We start from the raw sequence: 27,940 nt of genomic DNA, 5'->3' as shown, positions 1-27,940 counted from the left end.
CTTGTCTTTATAGTTTGTGTTTATTGTTAACCTCCTAGTATATATACCATATCACATTTTATTTCATTCATCAAATACAAAATAATCTCTTATATTTATTTCATCAAGAGCAAGTTAAGTGTTGATAACAAAAGAAAGCAAAATGAAGGGAGGAATTGAAGCTGGTGAACACTCAAAGGCTAGCATTGGAAGTCGTAGTGCAAACCGAGGTCTAGCCATACTCGATCTTGTCTTTAGGGTTGTTGCAGGTTTATCAACCTTAGCAAGTGCCATAGCAATGGGAACAACTAATGAGACACTTCCTTTCTTCACCCAATTCATCAGATTTCGAGCTGAGTATAGTGATCTTCCCACTTTCACGTACGACTACACTTCACTTTCTTACTCCACGTTATTCAGTTCAGTTCAGTTCAGCTTTATTCAGTTAACAATTATTAGTCTAACGTTATTCAGTTCAGTTCAGCTCAACTTTATTCAGCTAACAATTATTAGTTTCAACGTTATTCAGTTCAGTTCAGTTCAGTTCAGCTTTATTCAGTTAACATTTCATTTGTTCAAATTCCTGCAGGTTTTTTGTGATAGCAAATGCAATAGTAACAGGTTACTTGGTGCTGTCCCTTGCACTCTCTATAATCCACATTATCAGAAGCGGGGCTAAAGGCACTCGCATCTTCTTAGTCATTCTCGATATGGTGGCATTAGGTCTGCTAACAGCAGCAGCGTCAGCAGCAGCGGCGATAGTATACTTGGCACACAAAGGAAACACTTCTGCCAACTGGTTCGCGATCTGCCAGCAGTTTAACAGTTTCTGTGAGCGTACTTCTGGCTCGTTGATTGGCTCCTTTGTTGCTATGGTCTTGTTCATTCTACTCATTCTCATGTCTGCCGTTGCAATTTCTCGTCGTTGATGCATTGCCTACTTATTTCAATTATACGCGTTTGAGTTGTGTTTTGTGAGTATATATTTTATATTTACCTTATGGCCTTAAAATTTGGCTTGTTTAGTCTGAAAATTGTGTATTTTCTATGGATTTAATCAACAATGTATTTCTATATATATGATCGTTTTCGTACATTGTTTCGATACTTGTATTTGCGAGAATTATAAAAGACGGTTTTAAAAATCCAACCGTAAAGCGAAACAATTCTATTAAAATTTGTACATTTTTGATAATACATAGCAAAGATTTAGAAGATGACTGACAATTAGGCCGGAATCGAAACAGAGTCCCCTGTCTTTGGACTTGAAAACATTAAGCCAGGAACGCTACGAGATTGTCGATTGATTTCAACGTCTTCTCGTAGAATACATATGATTCATATACTTTTGGCGTCCGAACATAGTAATCAAACTGCATTGCAAACAATAGCATAGCATTCATATAATAAACCATGACGATCATCTCATTTATATTGTCCTTGTTTAACTCTGGTAGTCAAACGATATTAACTTACACCGGTGTTTTCACGGGATATAAAAATAACTAGTTTTAATCCGTGCAAAAAATACAAGAGTATTTTTAATAATGAATTTGACTAAGAAACGTGAAAAGAGTAAACTTTACGTTCATAAATACACTAAGCTAGTTAGCTAGATATAAAAAATACATTACTCTAGAATGATTGAAGAGTAAAATTACTCACAAAATTGTGAAATATATATTATACATAATTTGTAATCACATTATATTATTTCTATTCAAAAATCGATTTTCCTTTTGCAAGTTAATTTTATTTGTTGACTTATATTTGTACAAAATTAAAAGTAGATTTTTTGTTGGGTATTGTAAAGTAATTTCTTAAAATTTAAAGTGCCGAGGTGCATAAAGTAGATTTAAAATGACAATTTTATTAATATAATAATGCAACCTTGGTATAATGTTTTGTAAAACTTAGTGAATAGACATATAAATTTGTAAAACTAAACGTGCAAAACAAAAGAACTGAAATTAATTAATTTGTTCTTTCAATTGGGGCCATACCACTAACAAAACAAATGCATGTTTTACTAAAATCTCTCGGCCAATTAGAAAGATTTAAAAAAACTCAGTTTTTATACTATGTAGATTTTCGTAATAAATTAGACATGAGTCGATATATGCTTATATTTCACATCAACATGTCACTACGTTAACCTTCTTTCGATACATTTTATATAAAATTTTTGATTAAGAATACTCCATATATAACAATAATTTCGATAATTCATTTAATAATTTCGATCATTAGACAAGTATTTGGTTTTTAAAATAATAATTATCAGACCGTCTTACTTAATAATTAACCTGTTAACAAAAATGGAATGTAGAAATTACCTCGCCCATGCTATCGACTAATTCATTAGCGACACTAACATAATCATTCATCCGAGCCTGGGGTACCAAAGCCATAGCAGTCTTCATATCCTGCTTCAAATAAGCTTGTTTAAGCCTAATATAAAAAATAACATACCTCCATGACATAGTATCAACCATATGTCTTAGACTATGTAACCCTTCAGCAGTATTCTTAATCCGAGCTACCGCGTCCTCCGGTGACAACCCGGGTTCAAAAAAATGTTCCCATAAGAACGAACGGGTGCCCCATTTTATTTCTTCGGCTTGCGCTTTAACTGGCAAACCAGTAGTAGTACTTACGCCTAGCCCTCCTAGTAATGTTGATAGTAGAAATTTACGTCGAAATGTACGTGTTTTTTCGATTGAGGATGATTGTTGGGGTGATTGAGTATGGTGTGGATTGTTTTGGGTGTAATTTGGTGTTTTGATTTTGGTTTGGAGTAAGGTTAGTGTAGGATTTAGAATTGTAGTCATGGTGTTAGGATAACATGTGTTGAGGTTTTTTGGTTGTAGTATTTGTGTGTTTTGGATAAGAAAATGTTTGGTTGAGTTCTCTTGGTTAGAAGTTTTGTCATTTGTGGTTCCAACATTATGTGTGTCATGTGTGTTAGGCCTTAAGAGTTAAGACGGTTTTAACTTAGACGAGAAAAATATCACCATTTTATAATAAAAATTGACCGTTAATGATAAAAAGTTAGTAATAATGTAATATTTTATCGATCTTAATTTTAGACGGATACCACCTGTCTGAAATGAGAATTTGCCTTCCAGTTTCGGGGACGTAGCATTTGTTATCCATGTAATTGTGGCTTGGACTGCTATGTAGAGAAGCCCAATGCTGAAAGCCCTTATGTTTTCTAGTATGGGTGGACTTTGGAGGATTGGAGCATAAAATAACTCTCTTATAGAATCGTCCGATTTGAGAAACAAGACAGAAAAACCGGAATTTTTGTGAGGTTTTTTTGGTTCGAACCTTATTCACTTGTTCAATTTGTACAATACTCCAAATGGAGTCCGTCTATGATGTTATTTATGATAAGCTATACCCCCAATGGAAGTTTTGTGTTGCTTTATAGCCAATACTAAGACTTCAGAGAGACGGTCTTGATTGAGAGACCACATATTTATTCTTGATTGTATATCAATAATCTCCTAATGCCATTTTTCATACGCAATCACAAATAATCTCGGAAATTTCAGAAATGTCTATTATCAGAAAAGAAAGTTGATGGAATTGATCTTACATTTCCTCTACAAAGAACACAAACAGAAAAAAAGAAGCAAATAATGCTACTAAGCTAGTAACAACATTAACTAGTGAGAAACCGTCTCTCAAAAGTTTTTGTGTTTATTCATTGACACCAAACTCTAACAAAATCCTTAAAGCTTGTTTCTTCATAACCTTACCATAAACACCTCTTCCCAACTTAATTGCCCTCTCCATTTCGCCAAATCCGCCACCAAATTTCTTCATTTTCCTAACAAGCACCTTCACAACCCTTTCATCACTCCCAACCGCGTCAACTAAACTCTCAACAATCGGCTCCAATGCTGGTATCTTCCTCCCCCATCTCCTAACCGTCTTCTCTGACTCATACGCTTTTGAAATCGCTTTCCAAAATGATGCTCTCAAATACCCTTTATCCTTACCTCTTATAGAACACCTCCTCATACACTCCTCTAGTCGAAAAACAGTACAACCGGCATCCACTTCTTTTTCAAGCCCTAATTCAATCTCACCGAACTCTGGTTTACACTGAATTTGCTCCTCATGTTTACACCTCTTACACCTACACTGAAATCCCCATGATTTCGCCATCTCTTTTCGCTTATTCAATGGAGATAAAACATCATAGTAACCAACTGTGAATTCTTCTCCTGCCTTAACCTCCCTAGAAGCCAAAACAATCACATAATCACCAATATGCAACCTCCTCACATTCGGTACACATGAATGATTAATAAAACTCGGAATCAACCACAATCCCACACCATAATAATCGCGGTTTTTGCCTAAAACCTTTGCTGAAACCGCATCCTCAACAAGCGAATTCACATCCAATACACTCAATATCTTTTCCATTTCAACCTTCTTACTGTCAATATCTTTTCCTCCAAGACTTTCAGCTTTAAATTCACTAATTTCCGGAATTTCAAGATCATCCTCATTTTCACCAGTCGATAATAAACCAATTAAATGACGGGTTTTTAAACATTTGGTAGCGGATTCATTAACCTTAGCAATAAAATTCTCCCACATAATCAACTGCGCAGTTTCGCCGAAATTACCTTTATTAGGTAAAATGCATCTTTCAGTAGCAACTGATTTAGTAACCAAGATTAAACTACCAACATCGACATTTTTCGTCGAAAATAAACCTCTTCCACTAATTTCAGACCTTTTAATCTCAACACACCCAACAAATTCACCAAGTTCAGGACATTTTCCATTAAACCCACTTGTAATCCAATCAGAAACATCAAAATTACCGGTTTTCGATACGTAATTAAGCTTCTTACATTTCTCAATTAACCCATTTAACATATCCAAATTCCCATTACTTGAATCACAAACTAACAATGCATTCTTAAAACAATCTAAACCCAAAGAATATTTATTCAAATTAACCAAGATATTACCTTTACACACCAAAGTTTTGAAATGTGATGAATCAATCAAAAGGGCTTCCTCACAATCTTTCAATGCTTCATCATATTCCTTCAATCTGAGTCGGGCTTCGGCTCGATTTGAGAGGGCTAAACAAAGGGGTTTACGGTATTTCGAGTTCGGGTTCGATTCTTTTTCGTGGCAAAGGGTGATGAATTGGGTGTAAGCTTGAATTGATTCATTCCATTTTTCTGTTAAGAGAAATTCAGTGGCTTTTGATCTGAGTTGTTGCATTGTTGCTTCTTCTTCTTCGATTTCAATGTGATTTAATGATTGTTTTTGATCAATTTCTATCATTTTTTGTAGTGTGAATTGTGTAAATTTGCTATCTTTGATCTTGTTTTTGTGTGTGATTGGGGTTTTTGGTGTGTTTAAAGTGCAAGTGAATGTAACGGTAATATTGAGAATCTTGTTTCTTTTTTTTTTTATTTAAAATTTCCCTCTGTTTCGGTAACGGCTACCTGAATATAGAATTCATTTTTTTGTTTATATTCTTTTTCCTGTTTTACCTAACTACCATAATCGTCTTGAACAAGTTATTCTAAGGGAGCAGCTTGTCTTTGTTTAATACCGTCTTAAGTTATTTAACCTCTATTTTAAATATTTCTAATCAGGGATTCGTGTTCTTGAGATTTTAAAAGGGGTAGTTTAAAATTAATTTGAAGTGAATTAAATTGTATAAGGAAATTTACATCAATATAATAAGAGAAAGCTAGAAACTTGTATATTTGTGCGTCAATTTAGTAGGAATTTTTCATAAATAAAAGAGTAAATTAAAAATTACTCTCATTTAAAATTCTGTTTTCTAAAATTACTCTCTTATATAGTTTTTTCCCAAAATTACTCCCTTAATATGCACTTTTATCAAAAATTGATTCAAAACTCCAATTTAGGTGACTTATTACGTTTGTTTTTGAACTTGTCCTCCATTGTTATACGTTTTAAAGTATAAATTGGGTAAGACACAAACGAAATAAGTTCATAAAATTATACAAGGGAGTAATTTTCAAAAACTGGATTTTAAAAGCGAGTAATTTTTAATTTATTCTAAACAAAAACTAACAATTATATCCGTCGGCCTGATAAAAACTTGTCTCATCGATCTATATAGATAGTACTTGACTCGTTTTTTTTTTTTTACGCTCTGGTGCAACAATGTGTGCACTCAACTACTTGAGAGGATTTTACTTGGTTCATAAATCACACTTATCTACCCATCTACAATAGGTGGGTAGCATTATAACTCAAACCAACGTAAGCTGATAAATCACACTTATCTATCTTGTTCTTTTTCACTTATCAACACGCTATAAAGATTGAATTCAGATCCTCTCTATTTCTTGTTCTTTCCAATTTCTTCCGATGGTCAGGATTTTATTGTAGGAAGCATATAAGGAGAAAAACAGATTTTGTTGTAAATTACCTGAGAAGATTACACTATTACAGTACAACAAACCTCCCACTTCTGTGCATGGCCAATTGGCCAGTACATTCTTGCCCCAATAAAAGCCACCGAATCAAACAGACCGATCTAGCAACAAGTCAACAACCCTAGCATCAGACAGAAAAGCTACAGGCTTCGAACTAATGAATCGACTGCACATTATACAGGACTTTCAGTCCTTAATATACAATCCTTACTGCTATGATTTGCGTATAAATATTGAAAAATCAGATTCTGGAAGCTTGCCCTCACTTCATGTTCGTCCTGGGAAAGTGGCGATGATACACGAATACAAGTACAAGAGTATCCTTGATCTCACTGTCATCTACTTGTTCAATAATCGTCCACGCTTCATAAAGTTGCAATTCACCAGGGAACAGACCCATCGGATTCTCAGACATATTTGTGCAACCTTCAGTAACGACAACTTTGTTCCTTTCAGGACAAGCCTGATCATGGAAACTTGCAAAGGTCCACTTATATAAGTTACGGAGTTACTTATATTACCAGTATATAAGCTCACCCACATCATATGCAGTTGAAGCTCTACAAATGAGAAGGACTCTTTAGTCATTTCTTCAGAACATACATTCCATCCCTTAGTTCCAACTTCTCTTCTGAAACAAGGCCATTTAAGAAGCTTTGTAGCTGTTGAAGCGACTTATCATATGCAGGATCAGCAATACAGAACATCTGCACCAAAAGTTATTTAGTTTAGTGTGACTAAGAAGCTTAGTGTGACTTAACGAATATGCAAATAAAATAGTTTCGATTGAGGCTCCCACAAGAAATCACCTTTAAAGTGTTATGTATCCGATCCAATGCCATGCTCCCGAAATTTGTAAGCATCCCCATTATAAATTTCTGCAACAATTTGACGCAATTGGGTAACTTAAGAGTAAGACAAAGCAAAACCAGTATCCCTTACCAAACGTTTCAAAGATTTAAGCCCTAATTATTTTGGGATTAAGGCTCTCTTCATTGTTGTTGTACGTATTTGTGCATCTAGCACTTGACATCATGTAATTGAGAAATGATACAGAAACAAAGACGTCCAAAACACATGTAACCTGTCTAATACTCTGTATATAGCTACTTAGATTTCGCACTCTAGTTTCCTTATTCTTACATCGGAGTTTGCTGTAATCTCCAACTAAATTCTTTGATTACGAAGAACAGAGAATGCATTTGCATGTAAGTGATGTAACAGCAGTTATACAATTAGACATATAAAACAGGTCAGGCAGGTCGAGTATAAGAATCCCTTCACCCTCTCTGAGTTTCTTAATAGTCATCAAATACGGATATATAGCCATGTCACTAGCTAAGTGTGTAACCAGAGCTTCAAATTAGAACAAGCACACACTGGCACACAGAATAGCAGGGATTGACCGTACCAGAAGAAAAAATCTATTAACTAGGACTAGGAACAAGATGACAAGGATGGGCTCAGTGGTGGAGCGAGGGGGGTACCAGGGGCGCCCGCCCCCGCTGACCTTTGAAAAATTCAAAGTTTTTAGTTAAATTTTTCGAAAATTTTCCTTATGAAATTTATCGTTCGCCCCCTCTGAAATTTTTCGCCCTCCCTAATGGGGAATCCTGGCTCCGCCACTGGATGGGCTACAGCCTATAAGGCTTAATCACATACCTCATAAACAGTCATTTCTTTGCGTAGTTGATCCTCGACAGAGGCCACTGTTGTGTTCCCATCTTCATCGCCCATGAGAAGTTCATCACTTCTTTCAAGACCACTCCCACTGGAGTCTGCCCCTTCTACCAGTGAGAAGATGTGGTTGCCAATCTCTTCACCAACTTTTTCTGATAGGATCCCCTGATAGAGAGAAGGAAATTTAGATTTATAGACTAAGCCTACCTTGATAAAATTAAACACAAAGGAGTAAAAATATCTATTGTGTTTTGTGTATAGTAACACACATGAAAACAGCAAGAATATCACAATAGAGGTCCATTGCAAACCCCCTTCATTTCATAGTACAATCGTGACTAATCAAACAACGATGAGTGTAATCTGCATTCTCATTGTATAAGTAGTTACCATACATCAAAACCAAAATGTATGGTGTACAAGACGCATCAACAAGCCATGGAGAGGGTGCAAATATTAATTGTACAATTACGCAGCGAAATTACATGTCACCACCCTAACCAACTCCAAAGAGAGATTGAATAACTCTTGGGAAAATTTAATTTAACAAAGAGCATATGAATTCATTCCAGTTAATTGTGCACTGTAATGACATGCAGATTAAGCTACATAACTTCCAAAGTACCAAAATGGCAAAATTACTAATGTTATATATCGTGGTTCTAAGTGGCACCAAGTGTGGATTTTAATAGTGAACATTGCTGTAAGAAATAGACAACAACAACAACAACAACATTACCCCAGTGCCTCAATGGCTCCCGCAAATTGCGGGGTAAGGGGGGGTCGGATGTACGCAGCCTTACCCTTGTGTTAGCAACACAAAGAGGCTGTTTCCGAATGACCCAAGATGGAAATTGCGTCGAGAACTGCATCGAAGGACCATTCAACTGAGAACACAAGTAACCGAGTTAGATGTACTCCTTATACTTTGGATGAGCAATCTAACCTTAGTGAGCCAGAATTGTATCCTTCTGTTCAATAAATCAATCGGCACACCGACAGCAGCTGCAAGATCTTTCGATGTCCAACTAACACAAATGAGCATGAATTTGTTATGGAGTCACAAGGAGTTAATAGCACACAGTGAATTAATGAAACAATTCTGACGCATACCGAGTTTGATCCTGAAATTGCATAATTATCGTTGCAAGCAGTGGAGACACAGAAAATTGGACTACTCTATCTTCAAATTGCAAATCCAGCTGGAGTAGAATAGAATAAAGATGTACTATTAGTGTAAGAAGGCAGACACAAGAGGACAAAAAAATGGAATAGCTTAGAAAATATGTTGAATAACTGATAAAGTGACAAACCTTGACAACTCCGAGATTTTTTTTCCATACCAACTTGCGAGGTGTTTTAATTTCATGAAATCTCTTTGCGTAATCAGATAAAAGCTCGTCTACTATCCCAGGTACATTAACAGGCTCATCCTGCCATAATGCATTACTGTGTTAAACGCAGAAGAGTGGATGGGAAAGCTTTAAGCACGCCAAAAATTTCACAAGTGAAGAAGGGAAACACGCAGATCAAAAGAAAAGGAAATATGTTCTCTCAAGTTTCCAGCAGCTGGAAATACCCCCAATTTGTTGAGCTCCTCCCCAAGCTTTAACAAGCAGTATCGCTACTACTACAAATTCTGACATACACTAGTAAAAGAATTTGAGACTGCAAGTGACAATATTGAGAGAACTATACAGAAAATACTTCTCATGTGATCAGAATGACCACTCAGTTCTGTGCAAGTGACTCCTTTGCCAATAAGGTCTCAAGTACAGACAGGTACGCGGAGATTCTTGTTAAAGCAGAAGATGAGAGCCAAACAAATGGCCATAGAGGCATAGAACATAGTTTCCATAAACTTTCTTTGTCTACTTCTTAGAAGCTCAACACCCTAACTCACCCAAATCAGCTAACTAAATTTGGCCACTCGTTCATGATTGACGTTGTCTTTTCTTCTTATTTCAGGGACTTGACCCAAGTTAACGCTTTAAATATACAGTAACTTTCCAGGTTACATAATTAAGATCGCACAAAACTTTTACATTTCATTTTATTGCATACATGACATGTGAAAATTTGGATACCAGGATACTAAAATAACGATATAATCATATAAGGAACCAATTATACACTTAAGTATCTGACAACAGCTGTCCACTTCAGTACATCTGTTCACACGATTAACTTAAAAAGTCCATCTGCGCTAATAGACTATTAATGTTGCTGATGGAAAGATTTTTTTAGTGAAGAAACTCAAAGAGTGTTTGGACTATGAAGTTTTGTTTTCATGAAAAACCTTTCCTTAAACTCAACCCCCACTCATATATCACTCCCAACCACCTCACTCAGCCACCCAATTATGATCATGAGAATATAGAACATGAAGCGGGAACTTACCAGAACATGACCCCAATGAAAGATTTGTGATATACCATCGGTCATTTGGACTTGCGGCAATATGACATACCTGGATTGGAGGCCAGAAATTCGATGATATAATAGTAGCATCTAGAGATTTCAGAGAAAGATCAACATTTCCTGCTCCATCTCCTACAAGAAATAGCAACATATAAATCTTCTAGATGAGCATCTTTCTCAAAGCAACAAACCAGACAGAAGAAATGTAAAGTTGTGGCTCACCTGTGCCAGATGACTTTGGTAAAGTTGCTTTAATATTGCTGTTATTTCTTTTGGAATCTATCAAATCATTAAGCATAATCTCACACTTCTGCATGCTACCCTCCCCAAAATGAATCTGACAAAAGTCCAATTTTAAAAAAATCAGCACTGGCATGCAGAAGTTGCAAACTGAAGCTAGATAAACCGGCCAACAATCAATTCACAGTGATGCATCATAGCTTTAGAAGCAAAAATCACAAAGTTACCTTCAGGAGTTCTAATGTACGTATCTCAGCATCAATATCATAATCAGATTTGTTCAAAAGTTTTTCAGCAAGCACAACACGGTATTCATTAACCAACTGATCCTTAGACCCTATTATCCCAACTATCATCCCAAGTAAGTCAACCTTCCTCCTACTTTTGCCGCCTTGAGAGTCTGCCTCAACAGGATCTGGCTCCCAGCTGGAAAAAACGGTATGTTAATAACAAGACAATAGAAAAGCACAGAGAGGTCGTTTGCAGATGAGTCATAATGAAAATTGTGTCACTATTGCATTGACTGGCTACTTCGTAACATAAGCGCTAACAGTTAAGTGAGCCAATCATACTTTATTCCATCATATTTCAAAACCAAATAATGGCAAGACTTTAGCTCTATTAAACAAAAATAACAGACAATGATTTCTGCTTACACATATCTGTAACTGAACCCAATTTTCTAAAATGATGTGAATATATGTTTTTGAGCATGAAAGCTCAAGCAAAGGAAATGGCACTAATCAAGCTAATTGCTTGCTGATAATTATTCGTTTCTTCAATTCTCATTGAAGTTATGATCTCAACGAAAACCTAAAGGTAATTACACAACCAAAGTGGAAACTGGAAGGACCTCTGAGCCAATATGGAAGAAGTTAACATCGTAATTATGAAGCCAATATATCACTCTTTCCAGGGAGAATATCTCACAAGTTAGCTCACACCCTAAAATTCAAAAGTATAAAACAACAATCTACACCTTTCCAAATATAATATTAAAAAGCAAACATGGTCACAAGTCATAACAAGACTTGCATGAAGATATCAGAAGTCTCAAGTTTGGCATCATAACCAGCCTGGCATTCTTCAACCAACCATTGAAAAGGAGCAGCTTTTATTCTTTTCCTCCACCCCTTACTGTAATGCATGCAAGAGTACTTAGCTAGAAAGCAAGTATGCAAATTATAGCCACACTCACAATTTACTAAAGACTGAAATCAAAATACTGGTATTTTCTTCCTTTATATCGAGTTTTTATTGCATACATGAGCTTGGTTAGGGGAGTGAAACTCTATGTCCCTAGCTGATGACTTACAGCAATCAGTATGGGAGAATCAAGTTCTTAAACTTCCCCCCAGCAAATGGGTTACATGCTTGCTCAGAAGAGTTTCAGTTGAATTTACAGTTTCAAATCTCAATCCTTAAAGAGCAATTTTTGTTTTAACATGCGTAAAATTTCCAATGTTGTTATCCCTTAGTGTCAAATGGGATAGGTTCAAATGCATAATTGTACGCCTAACCACCAAATTATTTTCTTTATACGTAACCAACCTGCAAAAAAAAACATAAAATGAAGATCAAACAGCAGAAACACATACCGTTGGGCACTGAGCCATGCTTGCTTATCATCAACATTAAAATCATCATCAAGATCAATGTTATCTTGATTTTCTTCATCTCTATTTAGTTCTTCAAGGAGACTATCCCCAGCAGACCCAGCATTGCCACCACCACCACCACTCCCATCAGTGAGCATGGTCACAATGCATTTGATAGTGTCCTTTCTTCCCTTCAAATATTCACATATCGGCTCACCAACAGCTTCAAGGAATATGCCTGTTGGGTCAATTGTCCTAAGCGCTTTTATGGTTGAAACATATTGATGTAATATATCATTAGTGGAGGCACCAGCAGTAAGCAAACGGTACTTTAGAGCAGATATGAAAGATTCCACCAACTTCGAATGCTGCCCTGTGTAATCAAGACATTGTTTTAAGTCTTCAATTGCTGGAGAACTGCAACATCAAAAGAAAAAAGCATAACCTTAGTCAATGGCAGATCACATAAAAGTTCATTTGTTAACTGATAATTTTGGATAGAAAAGAAGACAGTGAAGATTATACTTCTGTGTCTCAGTGGTACTAAACATGAAGTTGTCAACACTAATAGAGGGAATTCTTTAGTTGGTCTAAACTCTGTTAGCCAGGCCAGCTTGTACCGACTATAATACTCCAACTGAGAGCAGGAAATTCAATAAACCTTTATCGTCACCACAAAGTATCTAGTTTATCCAAACATGTGTAGCACAATCATGTCACTGTATCCATAAAGAAAATCTTAGATTTCATCGCTATCCAAATTTCCAATAATAGATATGTCACCTATCAAGAATTATGTAGCCTCAAAAAGAATCTATTAGCAGCAGACACCAGATATGTCGCGTCGGAAATAGTTAGTTGAAATAAATAAAAATATGTACCTATCGGGGTAATCAACTATGATATCAAATAGTTTGGCTATCCTCAAATCTTGCAATGTCTCATAAGCAAAATACTCCAACCGCAACTTCCATCTGATGAGACTTTCAGATGGAGTGTCAAGACCAGGGTAGAGTGACGATGGATGTGAAGCCAAAGGTGACTTGAGACCAGACGCTGGACTATCAGGGCAAATAGAGTCGCCAAGATAAGTGAGGAGCGCTTGCAAGAACTGAAATGGTACAGCCTGAAGAAATATTATAGTCAATATCAAACACAATCTACCATTCCCAAGAGAAGCTGTCAATATTTTTATCGGAACCAAGATGGCTATTATTCCTTTGTCTCAAAAAGTTCACACTTCATAGTATATGGCAACATGTTAATAAGACCACAGATATCATATCTATATGTGTTTACATGCCCCATTGGTACAAATCATTTGAACTCAAGTGCCTAATGCCAAAAAGAATTCCACTGCATACTTAATACCTATCATGAGCTTTGAGGCAGAGAAAGAGAGATACTCATAGAAAGAAAAATTTAGCAAAACAAATGTACCTGGACTATCAAATCACCATCTTATTAAGTTAAAAATATATATGGTGGGTAGACACATAGTTTTCATAAAATACGGAGGTATTTTTCTCCATATACTATCATTGCTCTGCCATGCAACAAATTAGGGTATCAGGCTTAACTAATACATAATATTTTCATTATCATAATCAGATTGCCTCAACGAGACTCCCATTGCAAGCAGGGTACGCCAGCATTTTCATTTTTACTACCCCATACAAACTGCGTAAAAATGATAGAAAATAGAATGCTTAGCTGCTCATAATTAACGGTCTAAACTCTACAACAATAACAGCACCAACAGCAACAACAGAGCCTTAATCCCAAAATGATTTGCTATCGTCTGGCAATCTGAAATGAATCTATCATCTAAACCGCCAAAGACAAGTAGTCGACAATTTGCTCAGTCATCTAAATGTCTACATAATTGCTGATAAACGGCATAAAGTTCATTACAAATTACAAATAAATAAATATTCCTTCTGAAGTTAAGCTAATTATAGATGCAGAAGTCAACAATACTTCAGCTGTAAAATAAGAGCAACCTGAATCCATGCTTTAATGGAGTCCAGAACAGAACTCCGGTAATCATCGCCAGCTAACTCTTCAACTTTGTCCTGAAAGTGAAGCAAAACCAATCAGCATGCTGTCATCAGACGAAACCTGAAGTCTTGAACATGCAAAAATCAGAAATGACTTCAGCATGCTGTGAAAATCAAATCAAGGAGTTGCTCTGAAAATATAAGTATTTAACCAAACTACAAGGATAAAGTAAAAGAAAAAGAAAAGCTTGCAACAGTGGCTATCGTAAATGTATGTGCAACTGAGGTAGCAGAAGCATATGCATCTCTTTAATAGCAAGAAGCAGCAGAAGCATATGCAAGTGACAAAGGCATGCATACCTTCAGTAGTAAAAAGATAGCAGAAGCATATGCATCCTCGGTCATAGATGTAAAACCAAGGCTTCTTAGGTCTTGAACAACTTTTCCAATATTCTTGACTAACATACTGTTTTCTGACAATTTCTTCAACTGGTAATGTTCATCAATATCCATCTCACCTGCTTCGTAAGTTGGTTTGCATCTTTCATCTATGTCCATATTCAGATCTTCCTTGCCTTGAACGCCCCCATCTATAAAAGTGCTTAGCTCTTCCAACTTTCCCTTGAAAAACTGGTGTAGGATTGCTAAGAACACGACAATATATTAGACTAAGAGAAAATGGTCTGGCGATAGTTGCATAGTTGGTAGATGGCATTAAGATCACTACTCCCTCCATTTTTTTTCTTCTCGATGTTTCAAACATTTTTAGAAAAGTTTCCGACATGCAAAGGAACACATACCAGGAAAAAGATGAGGAAGTGATGCCATGAGAACGGAAGACACCATTAACTGATATTTTGAAGAAAGATAAAGTCTCTCATCTAAACTGTTTTTATTGTCCGACATTCTATTCTTGTGGGATTGAAAACTCCTAATAAGCATTGACAGGGCTCTCTCTTGGTACTGCTTTTCCAGTGATATCTCCTCTAGCGCTTTGCACAGCACTTGCCCTATTTCATTTTCTTTATTCTGCAATGCAAAAAATTAAGCATCTAGACCAACACTTTCAGTAACAGTTCTAATGACGGAGAGGGGATCACATTGAATGCATATAATAGTTCAAAATTAATTTAGTATATTTGCATCAGGCCCGACTCAAGGATTGATCATTGTGACAATCTGATTATCGCTCATGAATTATTCCCATGAAGCCATGACAGAAACTTAAGCAAACCAAAATACTCATTCACTACCGCCTCCACCTTAAGGGTATCGTGACATGGATAAAGACGCTTTACACCACACGCAGTCCAGTATAATTGATAAATAATCCAAGTTGAGTGGCGGATCATGTAACAAAAGGTAAGGGGGCCGTGATTGAATCCTTAATCCCAAAATTGAATATCCACTACTAGTCAGCCAATGGGGACCAAGTGATAAAGAATAATCTATACACTGAAATGTATATGAACTCGGAAAGACAACAAAGGCCACGCCTTCCAGCCACACTAAAATCCGTTGTTGGATGCAGTTTTGGAAGGCTTAGAATGTCTACATGCAATAATTACCGAATTACAATAGAAAAATTATACCAAGTCGAATCCAGTCAACGAAATACTTCGTATACGCTGCTTCCTTTTCGAGTTTAACACAAACAAGTAAACATACAATAAACAATAATTACAAATACAGAAACAAAAGCACAAGTACACGCACCACTACCATGGAGGTATCACTGTAACCATCAAAATGTCGCCAGAATCTCGAAGCACCTCTCGACTCGAAACACACCTGCAACACAATCACAGAAAACACAATAAATAAAACACAACAAACTAACTCTAATAACCAAAAAGAGAGAAAACGAGAGAACGATCACAACCTCAAGGGATTGAAAGAAGTGATCTTCAACGAGAGAACGAAGACCGTAACTACAAAGCGAATGCACCTCCTTCCCAATCGAAACATTGCCGTTTCCAGCTAATAAACTCTCTGTGATTGAGCAGAAATTGTTCCAGCTTTCTAAGATTTCATTAATGGAGTTAGCCGAGAGAGAATCAAGAGCGCTTAAATTGCATACTAGAAGTGAAATTGAACTCATTTTAAACGTGATTGCGAGGAATCTGAATTGAATTGAATTGAATTGAATTGATTAAATCGTAGTAGTATGAAACCCTAGATTTCTTAGGTATGTAGAATGAAGTGTAGGAGGTGAATTGTAAGGTAATTTGGGGATTGATTGTTGAAATTTTAGGGTTTTGAGATGGATTGAAGCGGTGCCGGCGGCGGCGGAAGAGAGGATAGTGCAAAGTAGCCGGAGAAGGGGGGGAGCGAGGAGGTTTATTTTCAAGATTTGGCGCCACTTCAAGTACAAGTATATGGTTCAACCCAAGTAGTCCTGTTCATGAGAGGCTATCTAGATAGGACTTGAAAACGGTTATATCCGCTTTAAACATAAAATGGGTTACGATTGAGAAAAAAGATTGTCTGTACTACATCACACTTAATGAATTTTTGAGTTTTTGTATATTTTTTCTGAGTTCTATAGAGTTTATAAATTACATTTTAGTTTTATGACTTCAAAAATCAAAATTTTCTGAGTTTATATGTAATTTTTTTTGAGTTATAATGTAACTTTTTGAGATTAATGTTTAAGGAAATAAACTCAAAAACTTTATAATAAAAGTCAAAATCTTAAAATTAAAACTCAAAAACTTTATGTGAATGCTCAAAAACTACACTATCTGATGTACTACATCAGATGTATAATTCATTTACTGGTTACGATTATAGGACTGAAAAAAAGTTGGTTGTATTTGGAAATGGGAACATATTTAGCAATTAGTCTCATTGTAGACGGTTATATCCGTTTACAAATGTAGCGTTGTTTACTTATTATGAAAGTAGACATTTGATATATCTACAACTTTAGACGGATAGTATCCGTCTAAAGTGAGATTTTATGCATATTTAATTATTTAGGGGTGTCATTGGGGCAGGTGGGTGTATATCAATATAGACTCTTGTACCCACAACGAAAAACTCGTATTACCCCACTCCACCACCCATGAAGGGTACAACCGTATAAGTCGACTTTGATTTATGCTAGCCCAACTCTCTCGTATTGAAAATAACCTTACAAATGAATATTGAAAAAAATACCTATGTAATTGAAAATTTTCAAGACCATCTCTTCTCTCGTATGATTGTGTAAATAATTGATTCCTAAAGTTTACTGTATTTCAAACCCATAAAGTAAAAACTTTCGGACTTCCTACTACTTTAGAAAGACTAATAAATCGATGACGAAAATTAAAATTAAAAATAGAAAGCATTTAAAAGTGTGAATAACATAAATTTTGTATTAACACCGCCTTACACATGAATTCGTGTAAGACGGGTTTTCTATACTCGTTGTTTCACTTAATTACTAGTATGACAATGATGTTTTATTGTTTTTAGTTTGTCGAGATGTTATATACTTATACATACAATGTTTAAAATTTTCAATATGATTTGTATATCAACTTCTTATTTCAGTTAATTACTTATTTATTGTAGTAGAAAAAAATTAAAATTAAAAACAACTAATTAATTAAATAAAGCGAAGTATTAAATTTCTCACAATGAAGTAATTCGTCCATTTAATTTATTAAATATGTTTAATTTAAATATCACATAAAATGCACAAATAGGATTATACATCCAGTTGTACCATAAGCATGGTACAACCAAGTATAAGAATCCGAGCTTACGTGTATTCTTTCTGAGCTAATTTAAATTTCATGTTTTTAATGTGTAAATGAATGAACTTAATATTTTCTAATAAAGCTCATATTCTTTAATATACAGCTCAGATACTTTGACACAAAGCTCAGGTTCTACACCGTACAACATATACAACTGGTTGTATAGTCCATGAATTGCATAAAATGGATGAAACTCAACCGATTGTAAGGATTATTAACTACGGATTACATGAAATACTCCTATTTAAAAAGATCATATTCGATTATTCGAATACGAGTACTACATAATAGGTACTCCTATTTAAAGAAGATAATAATATTTGTACTTGTAAAGATATAAATAAACTTTCACCAAAATAAAAAACTTTAGACACATTACACAAGACATGGTCGAACATGTAATATATTCATTTGGGTTTATATATGTCCTCTATTATATCGTCAAATGAGATGTATTCACTACTATTCATTCATTACAAAAATCACTTCATTAAAAACTGGGACCAACATATCACTTCATTTGGGTTTCCCATCATAATTGCACTACAACCTCTTCAGCAGGTAAGGAGCTTTACACAAAACGTTAACAATCTGAATTATACAAAAAAAATGATATTGACCCAAAATAAACGAGTTCTTAAGCTTGGACCAACTGAATAATAGTCGAACTCCACTGCCATCTGTAAGCTTTGAGTTGCCATACCCGCCTCGACATTCGCATCATCAGCCAAGAAGAAGAGAGGGGTCATGCCAAATGACCCCCCGAACACATACTTCAGGGTCCCAGTATTACCAAATGAAAATTCCAATAGGGGAATTTGAAACACGGCTCAACACAGAAATAGTAATACTTTGAATTACATTCGAACCATTAAAAACAAGAATGACGCTGCCGGATACGGACCAACATATCCAAGCTTCATACAAAACTGGAACGACATTGAAAGCAGCCTGCTCCTCCCAATCATTGATTGGAGGAAGGATAGTACAGGAGTCAGGGTGGGCTGAAATACCAACTGTAGGAGTACTGTTCATGAGAGAAAGTTTGAAACATAGTTTACTCAAGGTGTTGATTGGCATAACACACCTAGTACCGGGAATGATAGCACAGTCAACAAATCGAGGGAGATCATTCGTGAGTGAAGGTAACTTCAAGGTTGAAAAACCGTCATCTGAAACAACAGAGGTAAATAGAACTCAATATTAGGAATTAATAACCAAATATCAATAATAAACACAAAAAATGAAAAGTAAAACAATAATTAAAAAATCCAACGAAAAAAAAAAGAAGAAGAAATCCACTTTTAACAACTAATTGAAAAATACAAACAAATATAACACTAAACATAATAACAATAATTTAAGTCTTTACGATACACTCTCTTTGTCCTCTGTGCCGGTCAGGACGGAGGGAGTAACTAATTTTAGTAACCAAATATCAATCATAAATAAAATAACTAAAAAAACAACTAAAACAATAATTAAAAAATCCAGCGACGACAGAAAAGAAAAATATCACCTTATAACAACTAACTAGTTCTATTACGCGTAAAATTCACGAGGTTAGCTGTATTGTGACGTTGGCGGTGTTATGCAATCCCGGATTTGCGGTCGCACTAGTGTTGACAAGAAAGGACTAGTAATATTTTTTTTTTATCAATTTATACATATACCGTCATAATATATCGTCAAAATATATTTTCCACAATTTGCTAAACGTTTACTGTCATAATATATCGTCAAAATATATTTTACACAATTTGCTAAACGTTTGCCACAGATTATTAATATTTTGCCACAAATATTATTACGTTTATTAGTGTTTTGTTACGATTATTGTTGTTATTATTATTAGGGTTTTTCTAAAATGTGTCCAAAGGGCATATGATAAGACATACTACATCTAAAATAATTGTCCTAATTAATTTATTCTCTTTCCTAGAGTACTTCCTCACCCTTATGTGTGGAGAAAAATAAAGAAGAGGTGATTGTAATTAGGACAATTTATGAAATTTGAAAAACTTAATGAAACAATTAAGATTAACCTATGCCTAAACTATTTAGTATTTATTATCATGTGACTATTGGACACATTTTAGAAAAACCCTTATTATTATTATTATTATTTTTATTATTATTATTATTATTTTTTTTTATTATTTATTATTATTATTATTATTATTATTATTATTATTATTATTATTATTTTCAATGTTGTCTAGCTATGTAATTAGTTAAACCTAAAAGAAAATTTTCAAAATAGAAATGTTTATATTTTTATTTGTGAACAATAATTTAAGGTAGATTGAATGCTTACCATTATATTGAAAGTTTATGGTGAGAATTATAATTTGTGTTTAATATTAGATATATTGACTTTAATTTTAAGTTTTTATTTAATTTTCTTAACAAATAAAAAGCACATATTAATATTTATTGTGCTTTAATCTATACAATGGCGCTGTTGAGTAAACATCATATTATGTGAAATTAGTAGATTCCGGCATAAATAGTAAATTGACCAATCAATTTACTAATTTTATGTGTTTGGTAAATTACATATTCAGATAGCATATTGGCCGGAATCTACTGTTTTTGAATATATGCTGCTAATACCAGCATATTGTAATAGCATATTCATTTATATATGAAAATAGTAGATTTATCCTATAATCTGCTAATTACCAAACACGTTTTCTTAATTATGCTAATTTTACTCGACGGTCAAATCTGCTGCTAAAATCTGCCAACCGTTGTTTGCTATTGTAAATCTGCTTATGTCGTTTGCCAAACAGGGCCAATATAGTTAAAAGGCTAGCTAATTCATTAAATTTTATTCCATGTCACTAATGCATTAAATTTTTTTTCCATGTCACATTTTCTCAATTAATTTGTATTTAGTATTTCACTAGTTTTGAAGCCCGTGGAAACCACGGGATCGTTAATAATTTATTATTTTAGTTGGCTTAAAGGTTATGGAATATGAATTGTTTTCTTAGCCAACTAATGAAACTTAGGGGTGCAGTTTGTATTATGTCAAATGCAAGAGTATAACTTAGAAAAGTGAAAATTTTAGGGATACAAGAGAGAAAAAACCAATATTTTTTCCCATTTAAGGTCTATTATCCCTTTATTTATATACGGAGTATACAATCTTATCTTTATTAATTCAGAAGACAATGCTGAATGCAGGATGCGCCACATCATTTGTACAACTTCTTTTTTTTTTTCTTTTTTTTTTTGGAAATTCAGGTTATGGTGGGACCTGTTGGTGTGCAAAAAATTAATTTCTTCAAATCGTCCGCCAATACAAACACGCGACAATTTCCGTCTTAGAAAAAATACTATGAAATAATTTTACATTCGGAATAAATGAAATTAATTGCATATAAGCGGAATGAATTACAAATCGGAATAAATGAAATTAATTACATATAATCGGAATGAATTACATAATTAAAAAAATTACATAATAATAAAGTTACATAATCACGAGAAGAAATTACATTTAATTACGGGAATGAATCACATATAATGTGAATAAATTACATAATTTGCATAATTTTTAAAAACTAGATAGTACGATATACTTGCAAAAAAAATCATGACGGAGTATTTACTCTTTTTTTTTTTTTTGAGAGGTGACGGAGTATTTACTTACAGTAAAAAAAACTCGGCAATATTACCGAATTCAATTTGAACCGCCACTAACAATATAAACGTTTACTAATTCCTTTCAGCAAAATAATGATGCTAAAATTACAAGTAAACTTTGAGCAAATGACAGGCGTATGCCACGTGTAAACCTGAGATTTGACGCATGGCTCGTCATAGACCCTGCAAAACCCCCCAAAAAACGAAGAAATAAATCTCCAATTCCGAAAAAACGGGTGAACGAATAAAATAACGAGGATACGCAACCGAGTCAACCGCATTGTCACACTATATATAGACACATCTCATATCCTCACTCATTCATACCCCCTCACCGATTCTCCGCGTAATAACACAGCATAAAGACCCCTCCTCCAACACGGTACGATGGTCCTTTAGGCCTGATTTAAAACCGTCTTAACTTAACCGACTCTGTGAGCAATCTTAAATTGGGACGGTTTCAAATAAAAATGGTGAAATTCGGTAGATTTTGTTTAAAACCGTCTTTAACTTAAATAATTTCACAAGTCCCCACCTCATTTTGTTTCCACATTTATTTTAATCGGTTTTATGAGGCATCGTAAATTGGACGGTTTTTCTAATTAATCATTTTGTTAATTCCTCAGCTAATTAACTTCTGTAACACACTACCGGTTTACTATAAATACTAATCTGTGTTCGTTGCCAATATTTAGCAGAGATTTCTTACTGTAACACACCACATGCAACAATGGCGGATTGGTGATGAGACATTTACTCCATTAACATTGACGACTGATGATTGACGATTGACGATTGACAATTGATCTTATTATCTCACGCCTTTAAAATATAAGGTTTGCTTAATTTCTACTCCGTATCTTGTTCTAGTTCATTCGTTCAAGTCAATAGTTATCGTCGGAAAAAAAATCAGTTGATGACTATTGACCAGAACAGAGAGAGTAATAACTACGAACCGTGTTAGTGTTTTCTACGTATTATTGATTGAAAAATATAACGAGAGATCATTGATCACCTTTAATTAGCTAACGGCGTAATTTTAGTTTTTAAATACATGCGATTATACGATTGTGACGAGTTTGTTGATGACGATCATCATCTCAGTAATTCTACGTGCGTTATTTTTGTAATTGATTTGATTTAATCTGTTTAATTTTGTTCGTCGTTTTGAGTAAGAGTTTATACATTGATGCATGCATTTGTGACTTACTCCGTATATGTGATTCAGCTCATAGTTAGAGTACTTCTTGATTACTGAATTACTCCTAGCTGTCGTCTCAATCATTTGTTTACGTTTGATTAAAATACCGCTCACAAAAAATAAAAAAAATAAATAAATGATTTGGATGAACGGAGTAGTTTTTAAAGATAAAAGTTGCGTACATCCAGTCACTAATGCGCCATGATTGTTGTCGGTTTCAAGTCTCGATGCATAAAACGGTAGTTTTGGTAAGGAGTTTGTTTTTTATTGCTTAGACCTAAAGTATTGGGGAATTGAGTATGTGAAAGCGTTTGGTGACGGAGATTACTTAATTATAAATTGATTAAAGACTAAATTTAATTAGAATATCTTGAAGAATGTATTGTCAAATGTTTTGATTCTAAAATTGACAATTTTTTGATAACTTGTGAAGACCAAATGCTTTGTTTTTTCTTGCTTTTAGAAGTAATGATTCATTTTACCGTTACGCGACGATCTAATGCTTTGTTTTTTCTTGCTTCTTAATCATTGGTGAAGTGTAATTGCTTGCTAAAGTTGCTTATCTCCTTAAATCTCTGGGATTACAGCTCATTTAGCACTTTAATCCCACTTAGTCAAAGCCTAATTTGAAATTTATTACTCTGCTTAGTCAATCATCTTAGGCTTCTTGTTTTCATTGTAGTTTGCTAAAAAGGAATTAGCAGCTGCGGTCTTGCATTGATTTTGAGTCGAGCTAGCGTTGCCAGTGGATTAAGATTGGTGTCGAAAATGAAGTTTGGAAAAGATTTCAAGAGGCAAATGGTGCCAGAATGGGTAGAAGCATATATGGACTATAATGGACTGAAACGGATACTGAGAGAAATTCGGCTTTCTCGAGTACCCAAAATGCCACAAACGCCATTGAGATCGATACAAAACAAACTATCTATGTACAGTCCGTTTAGAGGTTTAGACGTAGAGCCCAAGGGTCAGCAAAGTAAAGGGGATGTTGAGGATCAGGTGATTAAGGTTAGTCCCTTTGTCGGAGACAGTAACAGAACATTCTACAGGACAAAGCTTCTCTTAGAGGCTGAAGAGATAGGCGGAGAGGTTGAGGTGAAGTTCTTTAGAAAGCTCGATGAGGAGCTTAACAAGGTGAGCTCGTTCTACAGGGACAAGGTGGAGGAAGTTCTGAAAGAAGCGGCCGAGTTGAATAAGCAAATGAATGCTTTTATTGCTTTGAAGATTAAGGTGCAAAACCAAGGCATTAAGGGGTCTAAATCTGAATTTGAAATGGAGCCCTTGAGAGCTGCTCGTCAAGGTAACTAAAAACTACCATACCTATAGTATTAAATGGAAAATATGCTTGGAATTTGAATGGTGAGACCCTGGTAGAGCACATCTTCTATGAGGTTGTCTCGTATCAGTATATCACCAACCAAAAATCTTATGTATTCATTTATTATAGGGTTAATGGGTTGGTCTGACGTATAAAATCATCTATACATATTTCTGACTCCTTCAATGTTCCTCGAATATGGTAATTCAAGTTCAAATGTATTCTGGTGCAGGAGCTGCTCCTGCAATCAACAGTGAAAATGGCAGGGAAATCACAAATCCTGCAAGTGATAAGCCTGATGTCCTGAAGGTCCTTAATCATGTAACGATTAATAATAAGGCCGAAGGCCCATTATCAGCTTTTAGAGGCATTATGAAAGAGTCCAAGGACAAAGAGCTGAGTTTTAGCAAGGAAGAGTTAAAGGAGGTTCAGGAACGACTTAAAGTTGTCTTTACAGAATTCTATCAGAAGCTCAAGCTTGTAAAAAACTACAGGTAGTTAACTGAAGAATCTTTCAAAAATTCAGTGATTTTTGCATAGTCGTTTAGCTGAAAATGTTCGTTTATTTTGTTGTGTTTTCCAGTTTCATGAACCTCTTTGCATTTTCCAAGATCATGAAAAAGTATGAGAAGGTGAGATTATCCTCCCATGCCTCATTCAATGACTTCAAATAGCATGTCATTTTGGTTTTGTGACAGTATTTAGTACGAAACTAGAATTTGACGAGGATTTATTGGTTGGCTTATGCGATGCTTTAATATAGACAACATCAAGGTATGCAGCAAGATCATACATGAAAATCGTGGACAAGTCGTACCTAGGCAACTGTGACGAGGTATGTTTTCGAATGATTGCTGATTTGCTGGTTTCTGTAGTGAAGAATCAAATTACAAGCTCTGGTTTTGGTCAAAGGAGCATTAAACACTGATCTCTGACAGGGTCTCTTTTCTGCTTACTGCCAGTGCAGGTAACGAAGCTCATGGAGAATGTAGAACACTTATTTGTCAAACACTTCTATAATGCAAACCGAAGGGAAGGCATGAAACCTCTAAGACCAAGAAAACGAAGAGAGATGCACCGAGTAACATTCTTTTCTGGTCTGTCGGACACATTTGTAAAAATATATTTACTACTGATTCAAGATATCTGATCACAGATTAAACAATGTTTTGACTGATGTTTCTGGTGTATCATCTTTTCATTCAGGCTTCTTTTGTGGTTGCTCAATAGCACTTGTAATTGCCATTATTCTAATGGTTCGAGCAAGGAAAATTATGTCGAAAGGACCAGTCCCCTCTTACATGGAGAACATGTTTGGACTTTACAGGCAAGCTATTTTGAAAAACAATTGATCATTCATCTGTTGTTAATAACTTTATAATCCCTTACTGGACAATTATCTTTGTTGCAGCTTATTCCTGTACATAGTTCTTCATATGCTCATGTATGCAACAGACATATACCTATGGAAGCGATATCGAGTCAACTATGCATTCATATTCAATTTCAAGCAAGGAACAGAATTAGGCTTCCGGGAAGTGTTTCTTCTAAGCAGTGGTCTTGCAGTTCTAGCTCTTGCTAGTTTCTTAGCAAATATCAACTTGATTATTGATATGACAACTCAAGCGCGAGACTCTGCAAGTTTTGCCAAGATAATTCCTCTACTAGTGGCTTTGGTAAGAAGCCCTACATATCTACAATGTTTCCAATAAAAGATAAGGTTGCGCACATCTGACCCTACCCTGCCATAGGCAGAAGCCTTTGATCGAGCCATTAGGATAATATTTGTATGAGACTGACATATATGATCATTGTCATGCAGGTGTTTCTCTGTATAGCTTTCTGTCCTTTCAACATCATATTTCGTTCCAGTCGATTCGTTCTCCTAAAATGTGTATTTCGCAGTATTTGCGCTCCCCTTTATGAGGTAATAGACGAAAAGTTTGACGCTGATATAGTACTTCAACATTAATGTATTTACTAACATTTCCTCCTTTCTTTCCAGGTCACACTTCAAGACTTTTTCTTGGCAGACCAACTAACTAGCCAGGTTCGTGCATCCGAATTGTCATAAGGTTATGGGGGTGTACCCCTTTACTTCATCATCAGTGCTGATGTTTCTCTATCTGTGTACCTCAGGTTCAGGCAATTAGGAGTATTGAATTCTACATATGCTACTACAGTCGTCCGGGTTTTCCTCAAGGACAGAGCAAATGTCATGATTATGGAGTATACAATGCTTTCTACTATGTCCTAGCTATCATACCATACTGGATCCGTTTTCTTCAGGTGTACATTCAGTTTTCCGTCTTATACTATAATTTGTGAATTTACTAGGCCATTACATTACCAGCTTCATTTTACTAAGTAACCAAGGATCTCATGATTTTCTCATTTTCTTGTAGTGTCTACGCCGGTTGGTTCAAGAAGGAGACCGTATGCATGGATACAACGCTGTCAAATATCTTATGGCCGTAATTGCTGTTGTAATAAGAACAGTTTATGAACTCAAGAAGGGAACACCCTGGATGGTGATGGCCTTGGTCAGCTCCGCTATGGCAGTAGCATATAACACATACTGGGATCTGGTAGTTGACTGGGGTCTTCTCCGTCGAAATTCCAAGAACTTTTACTTGAGAGACAGACTTTTGGTTTCACACAAGAGTGTATACTACATTGCTATGGTGATTTACTGTTAACCTGATAATCGGTTTCTTTGCCCATTGCCCTTCTGTTTCTGTATGTTGACAATCAATAATGGGATTATTCACAGGTCATCAACGTCCTCCTGAGAGCTACCTGGCTGCAGTATGTTCTAGAGTTTAGAGTCAACGGCCTGCGCAAAACCGCCTTTTCAACAACAATTTCCTGTCTGGAAATTATACGTCGTGGCATGTGGAACTTTTTCAGGTACATCTCCAATATAATTTATTCCAGAAAATTTAGGATTTCCTGATTGTTGCCATCTATGAGACTCATTTGTTATTGAATTGTCAGGTTGGAAAATGAGCACCTGAACAATGTCGGAAAATTTAGAGCTTTCAGATCGGTACCATTGCCATTCAACTACCATGGTCAAGATGACGATGATGATGATGATGACGAAGAAGAAAAAGATGACTGAACATTTGACATTTCATAGACATGAGCTTAAGTCTTAACAAGTTACTTAACTCGTAATACTCTAATTGTAACAAGAGAACTTTGTACAAAAAAAAACGAGTTAACCACTTTGGTACTTGCCGCCTAATATTCTTTTGTTCTTATTTCTCGGGTGCTATAACTTTCCATGCTAGTTATTCATCCCTCAAAACCTTAAAATTTAGCCCATGAGTCGCGAGACAGGCGGGAATACTTACCACTTAATCTCATGTACTTTTAACTTGGTCATATAAACCAACACTATTTTGGTAATAAAATCACTAAATTTGGTGTCTGGTATAGAGTTGGAAGTTGGAACACAAGGTTTAAATTCATTATTATATTTTGTTGTGTTAATATCAAACAACTCGGTCGTTGTAGTATAGTGGTAAGTATTCCCGCCTGTCACGCGGGTGACCCGGGTTCGATCCCCGGCAACGGCGCTTTTTTTTACCCTATAGCTGTGTTTTTTATTTTTCACCTTTAAACCTTTAACCCAAAAAA

At 35.3% G+C, this 27,940-nt stretch overlaps 5 protein-coding genes and 1 non-coding gene across 7 annotated transcripts; 3 read left to right on the top strand and 3 right to left on the bottom strand.

Annotated features, from left to right (window-relative positions):
• The first annotated feature begins 69 nt into the window (after positions 1 to 69).
• Positions 70 to 1,054, top strand: LOC141644140 (casparian strip membrane protein 3-like). The gene is made up of 2 exons (XM_074453608.1): positions 70 to 360; positions 569 to 1,054. Exons 1-2 carry the CDS (start codon positions 143 to 145, stop codon positions 906 to 908), a joined length of 558 nt encoding a protein of 185 aa, XP_074309709.1. The 5' UTR covers positions 70 to 142; the 3' UTR covers positions 909 to 1,054.
• On the bottom strand, positions 1,032 to 2,908 carry LOC141644141 (photosynthetic NDH subunit of lumenal location 2, chloroplastic). Its single transcript, XM_074453610.1, has 2 exons — positions 2,316 to 2,908; positions 1,032 to 1,352 (listed from the first exon to the last, which is right to left on the bottom strand). Exons 1-2 carry the CDS (start codon positions 2,808 to 2,810, stop codon positions 1,254 to 1,256), a joined length of 594 nt encoding a protein of 197 aa, XP_074309711.1. The 5' UTR covers positions 2,811 to 2,908; the 3' UTR covers positions 1,032 to 1,253.
• A 610-nt stretch (positions 2,909 to 3,518) lies between these two features.
• Positions 3,519 to 5,410, bottom strand: LOC141644139 (methyltransferase FGSG_00040). Its single transcript, XM_074453607.1, has one exon. It carries the CDS (start codon positions 5,299 to 5,301, stop codon positions 3,685 to 3,687), a length of 1,617 nt encoding a protein of 538 aa, XP_074309708.1. The 5' UTR covers positions 5,302 to 5,410; the 3' UTR covers positions 3,519 to 3,684.
• Positions 5,411 to 6,395: 985 nt separating this feature from the next.
• On the bottom strand, positions 6,396 to 16,763 carry LOC141644138 (anaphase-promoting complex subunit 2). The gene is made up of 16 exons (XM_074453606.1): positions 16,256 to 16,763; positions 16,090 to 16,164; positions 15,174 to 15,402; positions 14,734 to 15,017; positions 14,377 to 14,448; positions 13,255 to 13,499; positions 12,374 to 12,790; positions 11,003 to 11,201; positions 10,758 to 10,872; positions 10,585 to 10,667; positions 9,428 to 9,547; positions 9,228 to 9,316; positions 9,061 to 9,142; positions 8,097 to 8,279; positions 7,244 to 7,312; positions 6,396 to 7,141 (listed from the first exon to the last, which is right to left on the bottom strand). The coding sequence occupies exons 1-16, from the start codon at positions 16,472 to 16,474 to the stop codon at positions 7,019 to 7,021; spliced, it is 2,604 nt and encodes an 867-aa protein (XP_074309707.1). The 5' UTR covers positions 16,475 to 16,763; the 3' UTR covers positions 6,396 to 7,018.
• A 5,311-nt stretch (positions 16,764 to 22,074) lies between these two features.
• Positions 22,075 to 27,560, top strand: LOC141644137 (phosphate transporter PHO1 homolog 10-like). Of its 2 annotated transcripts, none has more exons than XM_074453604.1 (15): positions 22,075 to 22,158; positions 22,475 to 22,612; positions 23,660 to 24,277; positions 24,528 to 24,789; positions 24,879 to 24,927; positions 25,059 to 25,130; positions 25,263 to 25,392; positions 25,502 to 25,622; positions 25,707 to 25,971; positions 26,118 to 26,222; positions 26,301 to 26,345; positions 26,435 to 26,584; positions 26,701 to 26,979; positions 27,069 to 27,205; positions 27,293 to 27,560. In XM_074453604.1, exons 3-15 carry the CDS (start codon positions 23,746 to 23,748, stop codon positions 27,417 to 27,419), a joined length of 2,274 nt encoding a protein of 757 aa, XP_074309705.1. In that variant the 5' UTR covers positions 22,075 to 22,158; positions 22,475 to 22,612; positions 23,660 to 23,745; the 3' UTR covers positions 27,420 to 27,560. The 2 variants fall into 2 exon arrangements, with proteins under 2 accessions (XP_074309705.1, XP_074309706.1); XM_074453605.1 differs by having other exon boundaries at positions 22,098 to 22,158; positions 22,472 to 22,612; positions 27,293 to 27,545.
• Positions 27,561 to 27,807: 247 nt separating this feature from the next.
• Positions 27,808 to 27,879, top strand: TRNAD-GUC (transfer RNA aspartic acid (anticodon GUC)). Its single transcript has one exon. It is a non-coding gene; the product is annotated as a tRNA-Asp (tRNA).
• Positions 27,880 to 27,940: the final 61 nt, after the last annotated feature.

Source organism: Silene latifolia, chromosome 2, assembly GCF_048544455.1.
Source record: "Silene latifolia isolate original U9 population chromosome 2, ASM4854445v1, whole genome shotgun sequence".
Classification (NCBI taxonomy): domain Eukaryota; kingdom Viridiplantae; phylum Streptophyta; class Magnoliopsida; order Caryophyllales; family Caryophyllaceae; genus Silene; species Silene latifolia.
The sequence above is the reverse complement of the archived record's forward strand: the minus strand, read 5'-3'. Positions and strand labels throughout refer to the sequence as shown.